This window comes from Nothobranchius furzeri, chromosome 7, assembly GCF_043380555.1.
Source record: "Nothobranchius furzeri strain GRZ-AD chromosome 7, NfurGRZ-RIMD1, whole genome shotgun sequence".
Classification (NCBI taxonomy): domain Eukaryota; kingdom Metazoa; phylum Chordata; class Actinopteri; order Cyprinodontiformes; family Nothobranchiidae; genus Nothobranchius; species Nothobranchius furzeri.
The window spans coordinates 48,578,578-48,604,308 of NC_091747.1; the positions used below are offsets into that span (position 1 = coordinate 48,578,578).

At 42.9% G+C, this 25,731-nt stretch overlaps 1 protein-coding gene across 1 annotated transcript; it reads left to right on the top strand.

Annotated features, from left to right (window-relative positions):
- Window positions 1–398: 398 nt before the first annotated feature.
- On the top strand, window positions 399–21,854 carry LOC107372609 (acyl-CoA dehydrogenase family member 11). Its single transcript, XM_054737010.2, has 20 exons — window positions 399–646; window positions 736–835; window positions 1,163–1,288; window positions 3,585–3,746; window positions 3,839–4,003; window positions 4,090–4,231; window positions 4,426–4,547; window positions 4,663–4,769; window positions 4,913–5,024; window positions 7,302–7,379; window positions 14,490–14,628; window positions 14,774–14,881; window positions 15,296–15,394; window positions 18,581–18,647; window positions 18,774–18,859; window positions 18,960–19,031; window positions 19,156–19,310; window positions 19,407–19,523; window positions 19,658–19,767; window positions 21,405–21,854. Exons 1-20 carry the CDS (start codon window positions 531–533, stop codon window positions 21,517–21,519), a joined length of 2,298 nt encoding a protein of 765 aa, XP_054592985.2. The 5' UTR covers window positions 399–530; the 3' UTR covers window positions 21,520–21,854.
- Window positions 21,855–25,731: the final 3,877 nt, after the last annotated feature.

Here is a 25,731-nt window from a genome sequence, read left to right on the forward strand (position 1 = left end):
ATGTTGTTTTTTTTAACTCTAGGCAACTGACTCGATGACTCAAAGAATCTGATTTATTTTGGTGAGTGACTCATTACCACCACTACAGCCCTGCCCATTAAAAACAGTTTGGACCGTACCATTTAAGAAATAAGGGGATCATAATCTTTCAATGATTGAAGACAGTTCCAGTTGTATCTTTTGATGCTATGCTTTCACTACACCTTACTATATAAATGTTAAACAAGTGTATATGCTCAATAATGTTTGGGGGGACAACTTCATGCGGGGGGGGGTCTTCCCTGTCATCTCCACCAATGGTCAGAACACCTCCCAGACGCCTCCCAGGGGAGGTTTTTTGGGCTTGTCCTGCTGGCCTGGTTGGAGGATATCATCCCAGGATGTGCTGGAGGGATTTTATCTCCAGGCTGGCTAGGGAACACTTTTGAAGTCTCACCTGTTCAGCTGGAGAGAGGGTGGTGAGAGTATCTCCGCTTTGTCTGCTGCTCATGCAAATCTGACCCAAAAAAGAGAAAAACAGGGACTAAAACATGGAAGACAAGACAGTTTCCATCCAGCCACATTTTAATGTTGGCAACCTTCAAAGATACCTATCGATGAAGCTAGGGGTCTCAAATGATGACACCTTTACTGTCAGGCAGTACAGGTAACACACTGGACTACAGCTGCCTTTTCCTTGTGTAGATCTTTTTTTCTAAAGCTAAACTAACTGAAGACTTTTGGTTAATTTTCCAGTGTTGGTCAATCAAACCCAACCTTTTTCATCCAGACAACCTCAAACAGTTATGTTCTCAAGATGCGACCCCGAGATGAGCTGATACCAGGGGTTCAAAAGGTAAGTTTTTACACTGAAAACTGCTCTTTTTGAGGACAGAACTACAATCTGAGATTTCCTGCTTAGTTAACTGTGAGTAAAAGACTTGCTAGTTTACTGATAAATGTCCTTGGGAAAAACCAGACTGACACTCATCCTTTATCATAGCAATGTAAATTCTACTATTAGAATAAAGTAAAAAATCATGGGACTTTTTTTCTAGGCATGTAAAGCAAAAAGATGTATTGAAGTTACAATTAACCAATTCGCTTCCCTACAGCTGAAACACCTAGGCCATCTTACAAAAAAGTGATGAGGTTCAGGTTTAAACAAAGCTTTTCTGTGCAGATGGAAACAGAATATTTAATCCAGAAGACCCTCTTTTCTGCTGGTTTCCCCGTCCCTAAGGCCATCTGTTACTGCTCGGATGTTGAAGTAATTGGAACAGAGTTTTACGTGATGGATCATGTGAAAGTAAGTCTGTTTACATGGGTCAAATCAAGTTATTTGGCATACACAGTGGGAGAAAAAAGTATTTAGTCAGCCTCCAATTGTGCAAGTTCCCCCACTTAAAGATGAGAGAGGCTTGTAATTTTCATCATAGGTAACATCATTTACACACACATATATGTATATTAAAAAAAGAAAAGAAATATACATATATATATATATATATATATATATATATATATATATATATATATATATATATATATATATATATAGTCCCTCTGATATGTGGCCAATCAAATGGTTCCATTCACCTAATACGCCCACCCCCTACATAGACCCTTTTGGAAAGCAACACCCGAATAGAGTTTTGCAGCGCTGTTCCCTTGTTCGTCATGCTGACTCAGAGCAACGAACGCACTTTGTGCTGATGTTTCTGGATTCAGCGCTGCTTTCAAACGTGAACATGACTCCACTCAGTGTCGTTAATCATTTTTACCGCTACACCACCTTCATGTTGCTAGTGTTAGCCCCAGGCTCCGGTTAGCTTCCAGCTAAAAGGCTACAGCACTCTCCTCCCAGTCCCACCCTGCTAAAGAGGGCCTGGAAAAGTTCCCCCACACATCAAAGTGATTTTTCCTTTATGAGCTTTTATAACCTTGTTCATCAGGATAGTTGATTTGCTGCTGCACATAAACTGTCAGTCAGAAGCTCTGCTAGCCGGATATCTTAGTTCAATTTGTTAGCCTGTTATCAGAATCATAGTTGCAGTTTCATCATCTGAGCTGCTTTTTAAGATCTAGGTAAACTTGTTCAATTTGGGGTTAAAAACAAACGTTTTCACATATTTTCCATGTAGTTTCTTTGCCAGTTCCTCTTCTGAAAGGTAGACAATTGTTTTTCTCTTTCCCTAAAAAAATCTTAATATTCTCCTAGTTTGGCCCAGCACAGATCACTTCCCAATTGCAGCAACAGCCTTATATCTGTAACAGAATTGAAGTGATGTAACTATCTAAAGTTGTATTTTAATACACTGTAAGTAGTTCACTTTTTATAAACAGAAGAATAGGCAGTTTTTATCATCAGGGAGTTTAATTAAACACTCTGTATTGACTTTGAGACAAGAAAAGAGAGAGAGATGGGATCGTTTGAGAATCTTTAATTTCTGAATTATAAATTCCAAACAATCTACCAGGACTAACTCTGTGATGGATGAAAATGGATTCGGATGTTGTGTTGGTGCGTGTGTGTGTGTGTGTGTGTCTGGTTCAGACTCTCTAGGCTGACGTCAATGAATCTGGTCGTCATTGTTATGACTAGATATCACGAGGCTTATAAAGTGATGACATGAGCCGCTATTTTGCCATGTACGTACCCAGTGGGGGTCTCCCAGGTAGATCAGGAAATGCCAGGTCTGGAGACCTCGGATGTACGCTGGAGCTGTCGGTGCAGCGATCACAACGTTTCAAAGCCCGTCTGGAGGGTCGACCCTTGGTACCGTTCGGCGGCGTCAGAAGGTGCTCTTATTTTGAAAGGACGTCGTCTGGTTGTTAAACGACGAAAATCTCCAGCTTCACAGTTCTTAGTTTAAAGAAGAAAACACATCTGGCCAGTCTGTGCTTATCTTTAGGATGACGGTGACTAGAACTGAAGTCAAAATGGAACTGACTTAAAATGGCGTTGCCTTGTTTTATATCTCTGAATTGTTGATAAGTTGTAGTAAAGCAGATTGGACACTTGAAGTCAACACCAGATTCTCAGTGGTGGAGAAAATGCTCAGTAGCAATGACAGAATTTGCTGTTGCATTTAAGTGATGTTAACTATTATTTAACATTTAAAGTAATTTTCTGATTTTTTTTATTTATTCAAAAAACCCTGGAAAGGGATGTTTTTCTGTATTTGGAGCATCAGAAAAAGTTTTATGTTGGAGGTGATGTTTTAAAGTCACAGAGAAACTGCATGCATGCAGTTTGTTGTTATATATATGTGTATATATATATGTATATATATATATATGTGTATATATATGTATATATATGTTTGTATATATATATATGTATGTATGTATGTATATATATATATATATATATGATTTTCTATGGTGTGTGTATATATATGTATATGTATACATATATGTAGATGTATACACACACATATAAATATGCACACACACACACACACACACACACACACACACACACACACACACACACACACACACACACACACACACACATATATATATGTATAACCCTTTTTCCGATTGACATTTCATTTAATTTGAACCCCACTGTTTCCTCATCTGCTGCTTTTGTTCAGGGCCGTATATTCAGGGATCTTCAGCTCCGTGGACTGAGTCCAGCAGAGAGAACAGCTTTGCACGTAGCTATGGTGGAAGCGTTGGCAAAGCTGCATTCACTCAACTTGGCATCACTAAAACTGGAAGGGTTTGAAAAAGGACCGGGTTACTGCAGGAGACAAGTTAGAGGAAATTTTACTCCTTTATTAAATTAAGACTAATAAAAATATTATTGTCCCTTCTAAAAATAAGAAATGGTATTCCAACTTCAAAGGTGTCCCTTTGGACGAAGACATACAAAACATCAGCCCACAGAGAAATTCCTGCTGTTATCGAGCTGTCTGATTGGCTGATGAATAATTTGCCTGAGAAAGATGATGAGGTTACACTCATCCATGAAGACTACAGACTGCAAAATATAGTATTCCACCCGACAGAGGTACAGTTTCTGAGATTTCCACAGAAATCTACATTTTTGTGCAGTGATTTTGGGGTGCATGTGTTTTTTGTTGTTCATTTTAAAAGGCTCGTGTGATAGCAGTGTTGGACTGGGAGTCGTCCACCACCGGAAATCCTTTAATAGATCTGGCCTTCTTACTGGCCCCATTCTACTGGCCCAAAAGTTTCAACATTGGCATGATTTTAGGTGGATTACAAGGAGTAGAGGGTAACATCCTCCTGTTGAATATGTTTTACCATCTCTATGCTAGATTTGACAAATGTTCCGTATTTAAGCTGTGTGTGTGTGTGTGTGTGTGTGTGTGTGTGTGTGTGTGTGTGTGTGTGTGTGTGTGTGTGTGTGTGTGTGTGTGTGTGTGTGTGTGTGTGTGTGTGTGTGTGTGTGTTTCCCTCCCTGTGCAGGTGTTCCAGCTGCTAGTGACCTGATCTCTGTTTACTGCAGATGTCGAGGAATCCCGTCTGATTCTCTGCCACAGCTGAACTTCTTCTTGGCTCTGTCTGCTTTTAAAGTTTTAGTTGCCCAGGTTTATAACACATTTATATTCAGTAACATTGTTTGAGATACTTTGCAACATTTTGATATTGCTGTCCTGGCAACGGATTGACCCATGACCTTTTCCTCATCATTTCTGTATCTAGGGGCTTATGACTCACGTCCTTCAGGAACCCACCAACGTGCCCAATGCCGATCAACTCTTGCAGAATATGGAGCTTTTGGCTAAGATAGCTCTGCAACGTGTGAAAAGGTTACTTAGAATTAGTAACTGATTAATAGCACTGATCAACAACATAAACTAATGTGTGCTTAATCTCGTGAATAAAAAGATCATTGGTAGGATTTGCATCCTGCCAGTTTTAAACATTTAAAGTAGTATATTTTTCTTACCAGACCCCTCACAGATCCAAGAAGAGATGCACAATTACTTCAAACAGGCAGAGGCCATGGTGTTCTCCAACAAGTCAAAGACTTTATCTGGCTGTACGTTCTTCCTGCTGAGCAGGTCAGTTTGTTGGTTCAAATCCAAATTAAAAAATCATCATTCAATTAAAATTTCAAATTCAAATTTAATTTTCAAATTTCTAATTATTTTTGTCTCTGTAGTGTGTATATTAAGGTTAACAGTGTCCTTTATGGTCAGTGTACTTTATGGTATTAGAATTTTTGTTTTAAAAGCAAAAACGAAAAAAATTTAAGGAAATTTCCGATTTTTAAAATTGATTCAGGAATGAAAAGAGGGAAAGTAAGTATTTTTTCAAATTCTATGGTAAAAAATAGAAGTCACTGAATTACTCGTGTTTTTGTGTATTTATATGTGTTAATAAAACTGTAATTGCTCAAAAACAATAAAACAGACGCATTTCCATTGTCTTAAACTGGAAGTAATTCAGCTCGACTTTTTATGATGCAAAGAGTCACTGGTCTTATGCTCCTAATAACAAATCCTTAGCCCTGTCGTCACAACCGCAACGCAAGTGCAAGTAAACAATTAGAATTGTGAGTGATGAAGCTATTTTTAAATAGATTCATAACATGAACACATTTTTAATCTGAGTTCCTCCAGAAAATGTTTTGTTTTTGACTAGAAATATGATGAAAAATCATGCTTTCTTCTTCCTGCCCTTGCCAAGGACGGTCATTTTTCTTTTCCCCTCCCTACCCCATTCACCTGCCTGCTCTTTGGGCTGTCTTACTTGGAACAACTATCTGCATTTTCTCTGAATTTCTCTAATTATGGATCTGGTCAGCTGGTCTCAGAATGTCATTGATAAAATGTTTTTTCATGTTAAAAATGGAGAAGGGAGCTCCTCCTGCCTTGACTAACTCACCTGATAGGATACATGATAGATTCCTGTGTGGGTGATTATGTGTGTGTGTTTGTTAGAGGATGTAAAACTGGATTCATGATTACTGGGATTATGATGTCTGGAGCAGGCAGGTTGCTGTTGTATTGCAAAATTCAGAAGCTGTCAGGAGCAATTGGCAAGCGTTGGGCTATGAGCACTCAGACTCTTGTGTTGAACGAGCATAACCAGAAGATGGATGCTCCGATCAGCAAACTGGCTTTGGTTTTCAGAACTCATTTGCGAAATGGATCAGTACTTGACAAAGCTTACAGCCCTGCTTGGTGGAAACTGACCCTATATTCAGTTGTTTGGAAATAAACAAAGATCACTGAGAGACTGAGGCAGAGACAGCTTGCTCTAGCCGAACCAAAACAATTGTTGTCTGAATTCAGCCCTCATATGTGGGCAAAAGCCTCCTGAATGTTACTGCAGACAGATGCTCTACCCTCCTCCCGTTTTATTTCCCCAAATGGGACCTTGGACTTCTTTGACCAGCTTGCAGAAGGTCGTGTTTACACCTGAGAGACAGATCATGGACCCACTTACACTGATGCACATGCTGTTGGTTATAAAAAAGCAGAAATGTGACTAAAATTATAAACCGAGTAGCAGAAAAAATATTTTGACAGACTTTTAAAGAATTGTCTAAAATAAAACGCGTTTGAAAACCGTAATTTCTTTTATTTATCTGCCCATAAACCATAATTTTGTAAGGAAGCACGCAGATAAGAATAGTTAATAGTTCAAATTTATTAAAACGCTGCCTTGTTACTCATGTTTCTAATTGTTTACTTCCTCAACATGAGGCTGTATTGAGCGATGTGCCTTCCCACAACTAGGTATGCAAAACTCTGCAGGAATGCTCTTTTCGGCACAACAACTGTGTTTTAATGGAAACACTGAGCAGGCCTCTTCAGCAGTTAGTGGTCCTGACGGCCAGTCAGCCGCTACCCTCATCCCATGGGGATGGTGAGGATGGTGGATGTTTTACGTTTTAAGTTGTTTATTTTTAACACACACCCTGTAGGTAATTTAATTCTCCTGAGAGAAGAGCCCCACCATTGTGGTGTCATCAGCATATTTGATGATACTGTTGCTATGATGGGTTGGGATGCAGTGGTGAGTATACAGGGTAAAGGGCTCAGCACACAGCCACATCAACAGCCCGTGGGCACAGGGTTGTGCAAGTGTGTGGGTCCAATTCTCAGCCTCTGGCTGTGACCTGACAGGAAGCTCCTAATCCAGGTACTGACATAATGCAGCAGACCCAAGTCCACCATTCTTCTCAAGACGGTGTAGAAGGCAGAGCTGAAGTTGATAAAGATCAGCTGCACATAGATCCCCCAATGCTGGTTCAGATGGTTTAAAAAGAGAAAAGATGATTTAACGTAATGTTGCATTCTTATGTAAGCAGTGACATTTTCTTTTACCAGGAAGTTGTGGAATACTACCAAAAGCATGTGCATTCCCCGCAGAGATGGAACACACCCCAAATCATGGAAGATTTAAAGGTAAGAAGATATATTTCTAACCAGCTTTAAAGCGATTTAACCCTCATCTTTGTTTGAAAGTGCTTTTCAGTCCATCGGTCCCAGCGTGCTGTCTATAATTAATGCTTCTCTGGTATCTGGTCAGGTCCCTGATTACTTTAAGAATGCTGTAATCCACCTGCTTCTTAAAAAAACAAGCCTTGATGCCTCTCTCCTTAGCAGCTTCAGACCCATCTCTAAACATTCGTTCATCTCCAAGATCTTGGAAAAGGATGTAGCTAAACAACTCACAGCTACTATTGATGAACATAACATCTATGATAGCTTCCAGTCAGGTTTTTGTAGAGCTCATTCCACTGAAACAGCTCTCCTTAGAGTCTCTAATGACCTTCTGACTCACAGTGATACAGGGTACTGTTCTGTTCTGGTCCTGCTGGACCTGACTGCAGCCTTTGACACTGTTGACCATCACCTGCTACTGGAGAGGCTGAGAGACTGGGTCAGCATATCAGGAACTGCTCTGGAGTGGTTCTCTTATCTGTCTGAGCATTCCTTCTCTGTTGCCGTCTCCAAGTTTAGATCCTCCACCATATCCCTCTCTCATGGTGTCCCACAAGGTTCTGTGCTGGGGCCTCTGCTCTTCCTCCTCTATCTGCTTCCTCTTCAGCACATCCTGAGATCCTTCAAAGGAATCTCCTACCATCTTTATGCAGATGACATCCAACTGTACATTTCCTTTAAGCCCCATGAGATTTCTAAGCTGCAGCTGTTACACACCTGCTTAGACTCTGTCAAAACCTGGATGGCTGGGAGCTTTCTTCAGCTGAATGAAGATAAGACTGCGATCCTCATCTGTGGCTCGGACGAGCTGGTTCCCAAAGTCAGAGACTCTCTTGGTCAGCTTGCTTCTAGCACCAAACCCTCTGTCCGAAATCTTGGTGTGACCTTTGACCCAGCTCTCACCCTGGATTCTCATGTCAGTTCTCTTGTTTGCTCTTCCTTCTTTCATCTTAGGAACATTGCTAAGCTGAGTCCCATTCTGTCCCGCTCTGAACTTGAGACAGTTATCAACACCTTCATTTCCTCTCGCTTAGACTACTGCAAGTCTCTTTTCACGTGTCTGAACAAAGCCTCCCTGAACCGTTCACAGGTGGTTCAGAATGCCTGTGCTCGTCTTCTGACCAAGTCCTCCAAACACACCTACATCACCCCGCTTCTCCTCCAGCATCATTGACTGCCAGTCAACTTCAGGATTCATTTTAAGTCCCTACACCCCAGCAGGTCCCCGAGGTCCAGTGACCAAAGCCTACTGGTTGTGCAGCGCACCAGGCTAAAGACCAAAGGTGACAGATCAATTACCATACCATACCACTTTATTTCTAGAGCGGTTTCAGCATGGCATTACAACCGACCAAAACGCTGCACATAGAAACAAATAATAAAAAACACAAGCTAAAATAATTGTGTATATCATGAAGTAAAAAAGATAAGAGTTCAAAGAACAACAACCTAAACCCAATAGAACAAGTAAAACCAGAATATAATAACACAAATTTCAAATCGAACAAACAAGGTGGAAAAACTAAGGATGAGTTAATGCTTTATGGTTTGGGAGTTGAAGGCCAGGGAGAAGTAGTGGGTTTTCTAAAATGCCAATAAAGGGTTCTTGCCTAACCTGAAGAGGTAATGAGTTCCACAATTTTGGGGCACAGACAGAAAAAGCCCTTTCCCCGCGGGTCTTCAAATGTGCCTTAGGGATAGTTAGAAGGAGCTGATCTTCAGACCTAAGAGCACGAGGAGGGTGGTAGTAATGGAAAAGGGCGTCAGTTTGTTTTCAGAATTGCTGGGGACAATAACCATACACTTGAGTGGGGTTTAAAAATTGCTGTGGACAATAAAGTAGGTGTCGGCGGCTCTGTAGCCGCATGCGGCTCTTCCATCCATCTGATGCGCTCTCTGTGCTTGTAAAATAATGAATGGATATTTAAATAAAAAGCTTTATATTTTACTGCATTAATTTTACATCTGTATGCCAATTCTAAATGTAAAGATTGTCTGCGTAAACCTGAACAGGTCCAACCCAGTCTTACTGTGAGACCGGGTTGACGCGTCACTCTTGTGCGTAATCATAGGCGCTTCCTGAGCTGAAGGATGTCAGATTCTGGGCTTCTCCTCAGACAGGTTCCTGGATGCGTCACCACATTGGAGACAGGAACAAGCGCTATTCAGCCAAAGTTTCATAATCAGGTGTGGCAGTGTGAGTGTCCTGTCACAGTGTCCCGATAGATCATGCCCTGGCTACTTGGCCAAGGGGTTGTCCCTTTGGCTGACTGGTTAGAGCGTATGACTCTCACCCGGTAGTCTGGGGATCGAATCCTGCCCGGGCCCTCATTTCTCCATCTTGCCACATATTGACGGATAAACTCAAGGATGTTGGTTGTTTTGAAAGAATTACCCCGACACACACTGATGCGCATGGATGAGCTGACATTTTAATACGCACGTCGCAGAGGTAACTTGATTCCCATCAGAACATCAGAGCTTTATACTGGACACTGTGTTCAGTGCGGCTCGGCACGCCCACGGTGGACAGTGAGCTGAAGATCTGTAGAGGGATTCGCAGCGCAGAACCCCGGTGCATGCGATACGATTTCCTCCCACTGAAGCGTTCTGGAAACCCGGTCTCTCTGAGGGATGTGTCACCTGGAAAAATGTTCTTTTTATGAAATTATGAAACTTTGGCTGAACAGCGCTTGTTCCCGGAGACGCATGATGCGTAGAGACATTTGATCACGCACAAAGTTTATGTGGAGCAGAAGCGGCCGGGCCACGGCAGGTGAAACGTTCCTAGCCTACATGAAGTGAAACTGTTTAATTCTAACATTAATTTGTTACTGGACACGCTGGTCTGGTTGGTTAGACCAGTGTTTGAAGTGGAAAACACACACACACACACACACACACACACACACACACACACACACACCAATTAAAATAATGCTGATAGCATGGACTAGAAGACAGGTGATGGGTTACGTATTTAAATGATGATCAGGCTGCTGTAAAATGTAATCTCCATCCACATCCAGACACAGTTATCCTCTATTCTTTCTCTATTTGCTCTGCTCTTGTCTGGGCTGACGGTGCACGCGGCGCACCTAACTAGCGGCTGATGCACATTTTACGCATTTGGAGAGGTGGGCTGGAAGCTTTGTTTTTACTGGAAGATGGTCCACTTAACGCACGGGTGTAGACTACATATTAATGACAAATCAATGAAAATTAAATTGTGAGTTTTTACTTCATATTTTTTAAATAAAAATGACGGGGGAAAACATTTATGACGTCTTTTTAAACTAAATTTTCTAGCGCGACCTGCCTCCTTCACTGATGTCGCTGCTTATTAAGGTCCGTCCAGAATTACCGTGGCCCACCCAAAAATGAAAACCTGGCGCCGCGCCAGTTATAAACCTCTGCAAATTGTTGTTCTTCACGTTATCAAACTCAGACTTTGTACAGCTAATGTCAAGATGTAAAATTATGAATTCAGTCGAGCTCTTCCGTCCCTCCCTCTCCTGCTCTCCTGGAAACACGACATCGGCTGTCAGAAGCGGAGGTGAAGAAGGAGATGAGGCAAACAGAGTGAGTGCGACGTAAAGAAACCAGACTGGTGTGGAGATGAGCAAAACAGCTGGAAAAGTGTGGGTGTTGAATCCCCCACGGGTGCGACGCCCATGCAAGTGACCGGTACCGGCTGCTGTCATGTTGTGAGCAGCGCTCTGCTGTCTGAGGGTAGGCCCCGCCCACAGCGCTGCGGCCGCTGTGGCTCCCAGTGTTTTCTTTACTGTGGGAAACGGGTAATAATGGCTCTTTGATGGGAACAGGTTGCCGACCCCTGGTAAAAGATCTGAGCTGGTAAAACAAAAATCCTCATCAGCAGGCTGTTTTTTAAAGTGGGGGGGACACAGCTGCCAATCACAAATTTTGCCGGGGACATGTCCCCGGCGTCCCCGGTTAAAATGACGCCTATGGTAATGGAAGAGTTCACACAGATAGGGAGGTGCCCGACTGTTCAAAGATTTGAATGCAAGAAGCAGAATTTTGAAATACATCCTGAACTGAATGGGCAGTGGAGTGATTTAAGAGTGAGTGTAATGTCCTGTCTTCTGTCAGCTCCATTCAGGAACCTTGCTGCTGAATTCTGGACAAGCTGGAGTCTAGACAGAGCAGCTTTACTGATGCCGTACAAGCAGGAGTTGGAATAATCAAGCCAAGACGTGATGAAGGTGTGAATCACAGATTGTAGAAGACAGACACTCAGGATGGGCTTTAGTTTAGAATTTCGCCTGAGGTGGTAAAAGCAGGACCTGACTGTGCTATTGACCTGAGCATCCATCTTCAGAACCGGGTCTATTTTTATTCCAAGGATGGACATAGCAGAAGTGACATTAGGAGACAGATAGTGGAGGTCAGGTTGCTGGGTTGCTCTATAAATGTCGGGACTAAAAACGATTACCTCTGTTTTAGAGTCATTCAGATGGAGGAAGTTTTCAGCGAGCCATTGCTTGACATCATAAAGACAATCAAACAGAGGTTTAGTGGAGTCATTGGGTTTAAATGAAAAATAGATTTGACAGTCGTCTGCGTATGGATGGTATGAAACAGCATGATGTCTGAAAATGGCTCCCAAGGGCAGAATATAGAGGCAGATCAGTAACGGGCTGAGAATGGAACCTTGAGGAACCCCCCAGGGAAGGGAGAGTGACTGGGATGAATAGTCATCCGGCATGACCCTGAGGGACCTGTAAGACCTAAAACAGTCTAGTGCCGAACCTGAGATGCCAGCCTAAGTTTGTAGTCTATAGATCAAGATGTTATGATCGATCATATCAAAGGCTACAGATAGATCCAGATGTACCAGAACAACATGGAACCCTGAATCTAAGGCCAGAAAGATGTCATTAAACACACGAACATGAGCAGTTGCAGTGCTATGCTGTTGTCTAAACCTAGACTGAAAAATTGTCCATTACTTGATGGTCATTAAGATGTATTACTAACTGTTCAAGCACGACTTTCTCAAGTATCTTAGATAAAAATGGTAACTTGGAAATTGGTCGGAGATGAGAGAAATTAGTAGGATCAAGATTGGCTGCACAACAGCGTGTTTAAAGGCACGAGAAACTTCAGCCAAGGCCAAGCTACCATGAATAATGCCCAGCACCTATTGGCCAATCAACGGAAGCACATCTTTCAGGAGACGAGGTGGAACCACATCATCTGGAGAGCCCGAGGGTTTCATAGTGGAAATAGTTTTTTCCTGACAGGACAGAGAGATGGGTTGAAAACTGTTGAATAGCCCATGAGTGGGAATGACAGGAACAGGAACATGGGAAGGAGGAGGAATTTGAGCTCTGATTTTACCAACCTTATTTAAGAAAAACTGAAGGATTTGGTTACAGAGGCAAGTAGACGCAGAGGAAAATAGCGTTCTAGCAAGAGAAAGCATGGCATTCATGGTTTTATACAAAACACCTTGATTGTTAGAATTAGCAGAAACAACCCCAGGAGACTTCAGCCAGAAAGGCCGCAAATTAATCTAAAAAGTTCTTGTTATATTTTGGAGGACGTTAAATAAGTGCACACAAGGGAGGGGAACGACCCAGTTCAAATGCACTTAGCTCAAAAGTTAATGGAGTTAATGAAGGGACAGTGTGGTTGCAGATAAAATCAGATTTAAATAAAATCAGCAGGCCACTGACACGGCGCCGCGCTCTTGGAGTGTTAATGTAGGAGCAGCCAGGTGCTAGAACTTCAGTGAGTGTGGAGGACTCCATGATTCAGTGGCGCATAAAACGTCCAAGCTGTTGTTATGGAAGGAATCTTTCAAGATAAAAGTTTTATTCCCAACCGATCTGATCTGGCGTTGATCAGCTCAAAGCGAGTCGGTGGCAGAGCCGGTGGTGGAGAAGCGCCTGTCCCGGCTAATCTCGTTACGTGCCATAGGTTGTCGGGGTTTACTCCTTGCTGAGACCGATGGTAAAACGAGGAACGGGAAAGCGATCTGGAGAAGTTTGCAGGAACAACAGGAACCAAGCACATTCTTATAGCCTCCGTTGAACTCAGAAAGCGCCACTCAATGCCCCACATGCAGAATTTGGATGTGACCAGGTGACCTCCACGTTTTCCACGCCGGCGATGCCGCTTTCTTATCCGTGGAGGGCGAGGTAAGCGACACAGACAGGCTGGTATTTCAGCCAGAAATGAGCGGGTTGAATCACTTAGTTCCCGAGCAAACAGAGATATGCTCATAGTTGATTGGATTTGTAGAAGAGTATGCATCATATATCAAGAGTGAGTTTATGTTAACACACACACAGAGCAGAATCATTAACAAAAACATTCTTGCAAGAGGAGACGGACGGCGTGCCTGCCATGCTGGCGCCATCTTGTCTTGTCTCAACAGCTCAACAGTGATTGAGTGTGATTTGCTGCTGTGGCCCCCAGACTCTGGAACTCTCCCCCTGAGCCTGAGGTCAATGGACTCAGTGGTTCCATGCTTTCGTTCACACACCTAAGATGTTCAAAGGACTCAGTGGTCTCCTTTAAAAAGCAGCTGAAAACACCTGTTCAGGCTGGCTTTGTGTGACCTGTTGATTATGTTGACTCCTCTTGATTACCTTCTCTTCATGCTGCTGTTTCTACTGATGATCTTCCCAGGATATTACCTTTATTTATTGAATTTCTTTACTGCTTCTTGTTTTTTTAAAGCATTTCCATTCTCCCCATTTCTTATTACGATATTTTAAAATCATTTTCCATATATGTGTTATTTTCTTGTGAAGCGCCTCATGACTTAACTTGAGAGGCTCTATATAAAAATAGTTTCTTGTTCTTCTAAAATGTGGTTTCCGTTTTGCAAAATCTATGCCACTGTCATGAAAAGGTAAGAGATCTTTCTAGAAGTCAGAAAGGATGTTCCTATAGTTGAGCCATCACTAGCACATTAAATAACAAGTTATTGTTTTACAGTTACAACATTACTGTCCGTTTTTGAATGTTGAGCTCAGATTTGCATCGCCGATCCATCAATCTGAAACGATTTGTGTTTTCTTTGATCTGAGAATCCAGGAGAAAGCCAAAGAGGTGGGGTTGTGGAACCTGTTCCTGCCTGCCGTCAACGGACTCACTCAGGTGGATTATGCCTACATCGCAGAGGAGACTGGACGCTGCTTCTTTGCCCCTGAAGTCTTTAACTGTCAGGCTCCAGGTGAAACATCCAAAAATGATGTTTGTTATTTTTGTAGCTGCACAACAATCATTTATTTTTGTTTTGTTTTATAAACTGTGTAGCTTAACAAAATAAGCTAGTTTTTTTTATATTCTGCCCTAATCTATATGAACGTATTTGGCAGACACAGCAAACATGGAGGTGCTGCACATGTTTGGCAGCGAGGAGCAGAAGAAGAAGTGGCTGGAGCCTCTTCTGAGAGGAGAAATCCGCTCCTGCTTCTGCATGACAGGTAGATTTATGCCCACGTCATCAGAGGAAACAAAAGAAACAACTCCAGGCCTCCTTTACGCAAAAATCTAAAAACAAACAGGTTCTGAGCCACCTACTGAGTTGACATGACCCCACACAGGCAGCAGGGTTTCAGTTAGGAAGTTTCATCACTCTGGAACAAAAAGACACATCTGTAAAAAAAAAACATCTCTGCTGTCAGAAACTCCTGGTGAACGTCTGTTACTGGAGCCAGCTTGTAACCAGTTAGAACCAAACTGAGCTTCATACACAGACGTGTGGGTTTCTTGCTCTATTTTAACCTACTGGTCATGATGGCGACCTATGCTGAACACCTGACCAGCTCTGGGCTGTAAAGTGAAAGCTTTTTTCTGAATATTGGCTTTTCTGATGGTGATGGTTAATTTCTCCTCAGAGCCCGGCGTTCCCTCCAGTGATGAAGCCAACATGGAGTGCATTCTTCACAGGGATGAAGAAGACTACGTCATAAATAGCACAAAGTGGTGGTGCAGTGGTGAGTTCATTAAATGAAGACATTTCTGGTCTAAAATGTCCTCAAAGACTATAAATGTACAGTTGTGGTCAGAAGTTTACATACACTTGTAAAAAATATAATATAATGGCTCTACTGAGTGTCCCGTTATTTCTAAAACTCTGATTTTTCTCTGATAGAATGATTGGAACAGATACTTCGTCACAAAAAACATTGATGAAGTTTGGTTCTTTAATGTCTTTATTATGGGTTAACAGAGAAAAGTGATCACATTTGCTGGGTCACAAATATACATACAGCAGTGCTAATATTTGGTTACATGTCCCTTAGCCATTTTCACTTCAATTAGGCGCTTTTGGTAGCCATCCACAAGCTTTTGGTTGAATCTTTGACCACTCCTCTTGACAGAATTGGTGAAGTTCAGTTAAATTTGATGGTTTTCTGACATGGACTTGTTTCTTCAGCACTGTCCACATGTTTTCAATGGGGTTTAAGTCAGGACTTTGGGAAGGCCATTCTAAAACCCTTATTCCAGCCTGATTTAGCCATTCCTTTACCACTTTTGATGTGTATTTGGGGTCATTGTCCTGTTGGAACACCCAACTGCGCCCAAGACCCAACCTTCGTGCTGATGATTTTAGGTTATGTTGAAGAATGTGAAGGTAATCCTCCTTCTTCATTATCCCATTTACTCTCTGTAAAGCACCAGTTCCATTGGCAGCAAAACAGCCCCACAGCATAATATTCCCACCACCATGCTTGACTGTAGGCATGGTGTTCTTGGGGTTAAAGGCCTCACCTTTTCTCCTCCAAACATATTGCTGGGCATTGTGGCCAAAAAGCTCGATTTTTGTTTCATCTGACCACAGAACTTTCCTCCAGAAGGTCTTATCTTTGTCCATGTGATCAGCAGCAAACTTCAGTCGAGCCTTAAGGTGCCGCTTTTGGAGCAAGGGCTTCCTTCTTGCACGGCAGCCTCTCAGTCCATGGAGATGCAAAACACGTTTGACTGTGGACAATGACACCTGTGTTCCAGCAGCTTCTAATTCTTGGCAGATCTGCTTTTTGGTGATTCTTGGTTCACTCTTAACCCTCCTGACCAATTTTCTCTCAGCAGCAGGTGATAGCTTGCGTTTTCTTCCTGATCTTGGCAGTGATGAAACAGTGCCATGCACCTTATACTTACAAACAATTGTTTGCACTGTTGCTCTTGGGACCTGCAGCTGCTTTGAAATGGCCCCAAGTGACTTTCCTGACTTGTTCAAGTCAATAATTAGCTTTTTCAGATCCATACTGAGCTCCTTTGACTTTCCCATTGTAGCGTTTGTGGGCGTTTGTATCCAATGAGCCCTATTTACCTGGCCTAAGAGAAGTCACCCGCTGTAGTCACTCATAATCGCTCACAAGAAGTTAAGAGGCCATGCTATGAAGCTCAGTTCACTGACATGTTTCTAAGTCACCAAAATTGCTAGTTCATGTTGCTGTATGTATATTTGTGACCCAGAACCAAACTTCATGAATGTTTTTGGTGACTAAAGTATCTGTTCCAATCACTCTATCAGAGAAAAATCAGAGTTTTAGAAATAACGGGACACTCAGTAGAGCCATTATATTATATTTTTTACAAGTGTATGTAAACTTCTGACCACAACTGTAGTTCTGAGATACTCCAGACATAAAGAATCATTACTGCTGGTTAAGTAACAGACCCTTACTTCTTATGCCTTTGGGAGTGGTGAGAGTTTAAAACTTAAGCTAAAGGAAATTTTCAAATGTTCATTTGACTATATCTGAGATTTTTTTGTTTGTCACACCACTTATTTCTACGTAAAATCTCCACGACCCCCTGGGGTGGTGCTGACCCTGCCAGCGTTGTGCAAACACACCAATTTGGACCCACTGGCAAATTTACATTTGATTGCAAGCGTGACTGTGATAGGGTAGGTGGAGATGTGGATGTTCCCTGCTGTTTTAACCAGAGGTTTGACTTTGCTTGAGCAACATAAACTCAAAAAAGGTGTCCTTCCTGCAGCGGTGGATGGTAGATGGCTTGTAGTCACATGTGTAGCAGCAGTCATTGACTCTCACTTGGACTTTGGGCAGTGATACACACAAACACACATGTTGAATGTATATATTTATATTGAGAGTGAAGGTATTGGTGGTACCCTTGGTCATCGGGGGAACTCAGGACAGTAACACTCAAACTGGAGGAGTGGCTAAAGCAGACCCCAGGTAAAACATCAGACATCTCAGTCTAGGAACAGCTGAGATACTTGCAGAACCCTCGAGCCTGAAGAGCAGACCCCAACTAAAACCTGTCTCTCTATGATCTGATGGCTTTTATATCTGTTCTGTTTACCAAAGCAGTTGAGTGTCAATTTTTGGTGCCATGGTGGATTGCCGGTCAGGAAATGTTGTGTTACCAGCAGTCAATCGCTTCGTTACCCTCGGTTTGACAAGGACGCCCGTGGTGAAAGTGTACAAACTGACATTTGCAGCAATCTCAAACATCTGGTCTCGCTTCAGTAAAAACTGTGAAGCAAGTTTCAGCCCAGAACTCATTACAAGTGATAAAAAGCTTTTTCCAGTAAAAGTTCATCAAGCCTGACAAAGTTGGCATTAAATTCTGGATGGCCTCGGAAATAGATAAATCCTTTACTTAGGGGAAGGATCTCAGTCGTCCCACAGGTGAGAGGTTGTCAGAAAACGTCATGACAGCTTTTTTACCTCACTCTCACGGGTACACAGACTGCCTCAGCGTAACACACTTCTTGGTAAAACATAAACGTGAACATCCACCTTCAGCAAGCGACACTGCTGCATAAGAACAGTTCTCCATGTCTGTTCTTTCATTATTAGGAGTTTCTCTTTCACATTTGCAGTTTAGTCAATGTTTGGGATATTTTTTGTAAAGAAGGTACACTCTTGTTTTTCTCCCTGCTGTAAAAATGTCCACGTCACACACAGATTTGGATTATAGGAGATGGTTTGAGTTAACAAATGCAAATAACTGCAAATGCGAGAGTGTGCACATCTGATTGGTGTGTTTACACAAAGACAGGAGGGCAGTGTAGATGCCCAGGATGCTGATGAGTCACCAGAATTTAATTTTTTATGTAAAGTTGGTGTTAAATTCAATTCATGCATGCAATGGTGCCCTCTAGTGGCTGTTTGGAGCATGAGGATTTGTGACTTGTCTCTCAGGTGCAGGAAATCCTAAATGCAAAGTGGCCGTTGTGATGTGCAGGAGCTCTCGGGATGTTAGCAGCAGGTCAGAACATCAATCCTGTGGTGACAAACATTTAAGTGTTTACAAAAATTACACATCTGGATAAAACCCTTCAAGTTCTGTAATAAATTGAGACGTCAGGAAGTTAATAGTGAACTTATTTCTTAGGCATGGCCAGCACAGTATGATCCTGGTACCCATGGAAACTCCAGGAGTGAAGCTCATCCGACCTCTCACCGTGTTTGGACAGGACGGTAGGAGTCTGTTATGTCTGCTGGATATTTTCATTGTTTGATAGTTTTTACACACAAGTAAAAAAAAAAGTATTCAATTTGTGCTCATCCCTGAGTTCAGATGCCATCCATGGCGGCCATTTCGAGGTGCACTTTGAAAATGTGCGTGTTCCCGCATCCAACATCATTCTGGGTAAAAATTCAGTTTCTATTTACTGAAATTAACCTGCAACAGCCTAGAAAGCAAAAGCTAACACTCACCAACACGTTTTACCAATGAGAATTTGAATTTTTCTTCTCATCACTTTAATTTCCAGGAGAAGGCAGAGGGTTTGAGATAGCTCAGAGGCGTCTGGGCCCGGGCAGGTTGCACCACAGTATGAGAGCTGTTGGTTTGGCTGAGCATGCGCTGGAGCTTCTGTGCCAGCGTGCTGCTTCTAGACAGACGTTTGGGAAAAAGCTGCACCAGCATGTGAGTGAACCACAGATTTGTCTGATCTTTAGACTTCCTTCAGGGCTGTGGGTAAAGCATTCAGCTGTTTACACGTCTGTTAACTCTGGTCTAAAGGAGGTCGTTGCTCACTGGATAGCAGAGAGTCGTCTGATGATAGAGCAGACCCGCCTGCTGACTCTTTATGCAGCTCATTCTCTGGACACACTGGGCAGCCGTGCAGCTCGCAAGCAGGTTAAACTGTTACTGTTCTATTCAGCAATATGCCCCGCTGTTATTACAGATTACACAGTTAACCCAGATCGTTAACCATTATTTTCCAGCAGCTGTTGACTTTATAACACCAAGACATTTTCTCTCTCTGCTAGGTTGCTATGATCAAAGTGGCAGCAGCCAGGATGAGCTGTAAGGTGGTGGACATCGCCATCCAGCTCCATGGAGCTGCAGGGGTGTCCCAGGACTTCCCACTAGCACAGATGTATGTTTGCATTTCCCTACACACTAATATGAATTAGAGCTCCTTCTACAGGTCCTTCTCAAAAAATTAGCATATTGTGATAAAGTTAATTATTGTCTGTAATGTACTGATAAATATTAGACTTTCATATATATTAGATTCATTACACACAACTGAAGTAGTTCAAGCCTTTTATTGTTTCTAATATTGATGAAAATCCCAAAATTCCTATCTCAAAAAATTAGCATATCATGAAAACGTTCTCTAAACGAGCTATTAACCTAATCATCTGAATCAACTAATTAACTCTAAACACCTGCAAAAGATTCCTGAGGCTTTTAAAAACTCCCAGCCTGGTTCATTACTCAAATCCGCAATCATAGGTAAGACTACTGACCTGACTGCTGTCCAGAAGGCCATCATTGACACCCTCAAGCAAGAGGGTAAGACACAGAAAGAAATTTCTGAACGAATAGGCTGTTCCCAGAGTGCTGTATCAAGGCACCTCAGTGGGAAGTCTGTGGGAAGGAAAAAGTGTGGCAGAAAACGCTGCACAACGAGAAGAGGTGACCGGACCCTGAGGAAGATTGTGGAGAAGGACCGATTCCAGACCTTGGGGGACCTGCAGAAGCAGTGGACTGAGTCTGGAGTAGAAACATCCAGAGCCACCGTGTACAGGCGTGTGCAGGAAATGGGCTACAGGTGCCGCATTCCCCAGGTCAAGCCACTTTTGAACCAGAAACGGCGGCAGATGCGCCTGACCTGGGCTACAGAGAAGCAACACTGGACTGTTGCTCAGTGGTCCAAAGTACTTTTTTCGGATGACAGCAAATTTTGCATTTCATTTGGAACTCAAGGTGCCAGAGTCTGCAGGAAGACTGGGCAGAGGGAAATGCCAAAATGCCTGAAGTCCAGTGTCAAGTACCCACAGTCAGTGATGGTCTGGAGTGCCATGCCAGCTGATGGTGTTGGTCCGCTGTGTTTTATCAAGGGCAGGGTCAATGCAGCTAGCTATCAGGAGATTTTGGAGCACTGCATGCTTCCATCTGCTGAAAAGCTTTATGGAGATGAAGATTTCATTTTTCAGCACGACCTGGCTCCTGCTCACAGTGCCAAAACCACTGGTAAATGGTTTACTGACCATGGTATTACTGTGTTCAATTGGCCTGCCAACTCTCCTGACCTGAACCCCAGAGAGAATCTGTGGGATTTTGTGAAGAGAAAGTTGAGAGACGCAAGACCCAACACTCTGGATGAGCTTAAGGCCGCTATCGAAGCATCCTGGGCTTCCATAACACCTCAGCAGTGCCACAGGCTGATTGCCTCCATGCCACGCCGCATTGAAGCAGTCATTTCTGCAAAAGGATCCCCGACCAATACTTATTTGAAGGTTGACTTTTTTTGTATTAAAAACAGTTTTCTTTTATTGGTCGGATGAAATATGCAAATTTTTTGAGATAGGAATTTTGGGTTTTCATGAGCTGTATGCCAAAATCATCAGTATTAGAAACAGTAAAATGCTTGAACTACTTCAGTTGTGTGTAATAAATCCAATATATATGAAAGTCTAATGTTTATCAGTACATTACAGAAAATATTGAACTTTATCACAATATGCAAATTTTCTGAGAAGGACCTGTATTATGAATTATTTCCAGGTACTCGTACGCACGGACTCTGCGCATCGCTGATGGACCAGATGAGGTGCACCTTTCCTCCATAGCGTCTCTAGAACTGAAGGATCAGCTGAGAAAGTCTCAGGCTAAGCTGTGAGGATCAAATTCAATGTGACTGGCCAAATTAACTGGAACAATTAGTTTGCAGAATCCAGTTTGGAGCGTTACTAAGAAAAGATAAAATGAGTAAACATGCTGAACTCTAAATTAAGGCTGTTTATGTAGTTTTGTAGATTTAATCTGTGATTTGTTTATTTTACCGACAATTTATACATTAAGGTTGAGGTGGTCTGTTTTGATTTTGGTCGCGTTTTTATTACTGATCTGATAAATCTTTGCCTTTCTTTGGTTGTTTTGTAAATGTGCTCATCATGTGGATGTTAAAATCACAAGTGAATTTCAAGCATATAATAATAAAAAAAATTGATACTTGCTTGTCTTTTATTTTGAAGTGCAGAAAGATTTGAAACCACACCTGTGCTGTCAGTTCACTTCCTACAGTGTTGGGAATGTTACTTTAAAAAAGTCATTTGTTACAGTTACAAAGTAACCAATTAGATTACTTGTTAATGAATAAGAAACACCATTGTATTAAATGCCATCATTCCCATCACTGGCTTCCTATCAATGTTCAGTCAGCATAAAAAGACTCTAAGGAACTGGGAACTTGAACACATGAGAGGGACTACTCTTACTCCCCATGCTAAAGACAAAGGAAATCAGTCTGGAGCTCAGAAGGAAGATAGCTCACGATAATGGGGAAGGCTACTCTGCCATTTTCATGCTATTCAGTGTCTGGAACTGCTGTACATTGCATCATTGCCAAGTACAAAGTGACAAATTCAGTAAGAAACAAATCTGGCCTTGGCTTGTGAGCATTTGAAAAGGTAAAGATGTGATTTAAAAGCCTGTGCTTTGGTCTGATTAGACTAAGGCCTAGTCCATACGTAGCCGTTTTTTTTTTAAAACGAATATCCGTCCCTCCAAAAACCTGCATCCACACCACCTCGTTTTAAAAGAAAACTCTGTCCACACGTACTCGGATAAATACGTTGTTAAGGACATGCCAGACCTGTAGGCCGCAGTACTTCCCCTGTTCTTAACCTCGTCCTTCGTCTGTAGTCTTCCGCAAGGAGCAGTAATTCCGCTTGCAAAAACAAACAAGCAAAAAGCGCTTGGACAATTGATAAAGTGAGCGCAGCTCTGAGGGCATCCATGCTGACGGCTAGTGTAAACACAGGTCGCACACGTGATGTCAGCATTTTTTTGTCGCGGAAAGTGACGTTGCGGACCTTAAAACTCCGGTTTTGTCTGTCCACACGCAGACACCCAAAACAGAGAAAACGCAGATCTTCACTTTGGCCGGAGTTTCTTAAAAGATCCGTTTTCGTGTGAAAAAACTCAGTTTTCGTGTGGATGACAGGCCAAAACGTAGAAAAATATCTACGTTTCGGCAGATCCCCGGCTACGTGTGGACAGGGCCTAAGCTGAAACTGTTTGAGCACATGGATTTTGTTTATTTTTGGAGAAGAAAGGGAGAGGCCATCAACCCCAGGGATACAGTTTCCTTAAACTTGGTGGGCGCACCATGCTTTGGAACTGCTTTGTAGTCTCCGGCACTGGGAGCCCGACATCATGAAAAAAGAAAATTATGGTGACATTTAGCACATATATGCAGAAACCTACTAGATCAGTGGTACTCAATTCTGGGTCTGGAGGGATGGTATCCAGCATGTTTTTGTTTTAACACGCCTGATTTCAATCAGCAGGTAATTTAACAGGCTTCTGCTGGACAATAAAAAGCTACACCCTGTCAGTAATCAGGAATCCTGCAGGAATAAAATGCTGGTCAAAGGATGAAATACAGACAATAAGACACAGAAGCTCCTAACTATGCATGGAAGGTTCCATCCCAAGTCCAGCACCCTGAGACTGTACACTTTCCGTAAGCAAGGGGGCAGAGGACTAGTGAGTGTGAGAGCCACAGAGGCAAACAGAGGAGGAGACACTGGAAATACAATCGTGGGCTGCATGGTGGCGCAGTTGTTAGCACTGTTGCCTCGCAGCACGAAGGTTGCAGGTACGAAACTCGGCTGTGGCCTTTCTGCGTGGAGTTGCGTGTTCTCCCCATGCACGCGTGGGTTTCCTGCGGGTACTCCGGTTTCCCCCACAGATCACAACATGCCCTACAGGCAGGGGTGGACTGGCCTATCTGGCACTGTCCCGGTGGGCTGCTTAGCCAAGTGGGCCAGTTGCCCTGCTTGGGCCGTCCCAAACCAAACCCCCGTCTCACATTTGGTTATAGAGACAAGTCCGCGAGCAGCAACCCCCCCCCCCCCCCCTCCCCCATTTGGCTGGATAGACGAGTCGCGAGCAGCAACCTTCTCTGCCGAGGGCCGACGGTTCATAAAAATGCCAGGGCCAAATTTTGGTCCCAGTCCAACCCTGCCTACAGGTTATAAATTGTAAGTCGCTTCGGATAAAAGCGTCTGCTAAATGAATAAACATAAACATAACAATCGTGGAAGGACAAACCCCTACATGGGATGTACCGCAGAAAGATAACTGAAATGGCTGATATCAAGAAATCCTACCAATGGCTAGAAAGAGCTGGTTTGAAAGGACAGCACAGAGGCACTCATCGTGGCTGCACAGGAACAGGCTCTGAACACCAGAACACACCACACTGCTTACCACACCAGACAAGTTGTAGACTATGCAACGAGGCCCCTAAGACAATCCACCACATAACTACAGGGTGTAAGATGCTGGCAGGGAAAGAATACATGGAATGCCACAACCAAGTGGCTGGAGTCGTGTACAGAAACATCTGTGCTGAGTATGGACTGGAAGCCCCAAGGTCAAAGTGGGAAACCCTTTAAGGTGGTCCACAACAAGAGATCCAAGCTCTTGAGGGATTTCTGGATTCAGACCAACAAACAGGTGATGGTGGACCAACCGGACATTGTGGTGATGGATGAACTGGGGACAGTCGTTGTGGTTGATGTGGCAATCCCAAGTGATGGTAAGAATGGAGGCTGAAATGTGAATTTACACATACACACACCAAGGAGAAAAAAATATTTGACACATCAGCATCTTTATCAGGGTATTTTCTAAGTGGAATACTGGCACAAAATTCCACCACATGTCAAAATGATCCCAAGTATTTACTTCATGCAAAGACATCTAAACATTAAATTCCATACACTGAGTTACACTCAACAAAAATATAAACGCAACACTTTTGTTTCTGCTCCAATATTTCTTGAGATGGACTTAAAGATCTAAAATTCATTCCAGATACACAATATTACCATTTCTCTCAAACATTGTTCACAAATCAGCCTAAATGTGTGATAGTGAGCACCTGTGCTTTGCTGAGATAATCCATCCCACCTCACAGTTGTGCCACATCAAGATGCTGATCTGACATCATGAGTAGTGCACAGGTGTACCTTATACTGCACACAATAAAAGGCCACCCTGGAATGTGCAGGTTTTTTTTGCTTTATTGGGGGTCTGGGGACTCAGAACCGGTCAGTATCTGGTGTGACCACCATTTGCCTCATGCAGTACAACACATCTTCTTCGCATAGAGTTGATCAGATTGTCAGTTGTGGCCTGTGGAGTGTTGGTCCACTCCTCTTCAATGGTTGTGCGAAGTTGTTGGATATTAGTGGGAACTGGTACACGCTGTCGTATACGCTGGTCAAGCACATCCCAAACATGCTCAACGGGTGATATGTCCAGTGAGTATGCTGGCCATGCAAGAACTGGGACATTTTCAGCTTCCAAGAATTGTGTACAGATCCTTGCAACATGGGGCCGTGCATTATCTTGCTGAAACATGAGGTGATGTTCATGGATGTACGGCACAACAATGGGCCATCATCACAGTATCTCACTGCATTCAAAATGCCATCAATAAAATGCTACTGTGTTCTTCGTCCATAACAGATGCCTGCCCATACCATAACCCCACCACCACCATGGGCCACTCGATCCACAACATTGACATCAGCAAAACGCTCACCCACACGATGCCACACACGCTGTCTGCCTCTGCCCTGAAAAATGTAAACCGAGATTCATCCGTGAAGAGAACACCTCTCCAACGTGCCAGACGCCATCGGATGTGAGCATTTGCCCACTCAAGTCTGTTAAGGCAACAAGCTGGAGTCAGGTCACGACCCCGATGAGGACGAAGAGCATGTAGTTGGCTTCCCTGAGATGGTTTCTGACAGTTTGTGCAGAAATTGTTTGGTTATGCAAACCAATTGTTTCAGCAGCTGTCTGAGTGGCTGGT

Coding starts and splice junctions, on each gene's coding strand:
- LOC107372609 (XM_054737010.2), top strand. CDS start 531: ATGGAAGACAAGACAGTTTCCATCCAGCCACATTTTAATGTTGGCAAC. Junction 19,524..19,657: donor GCCGTGCAGCTCGCAAGCAG/GTTAAACTGTTA, acceptor TCTCTCTGCTAG/GTTGCTATGATCAAAGTGGC. Junction 19,768..21,404: donor GACTTCCCACTAGCACAGAT/GTATGTTTGCAT, acceptor AATTATTTCCAG/GTACTCGTACGCACGGACTC.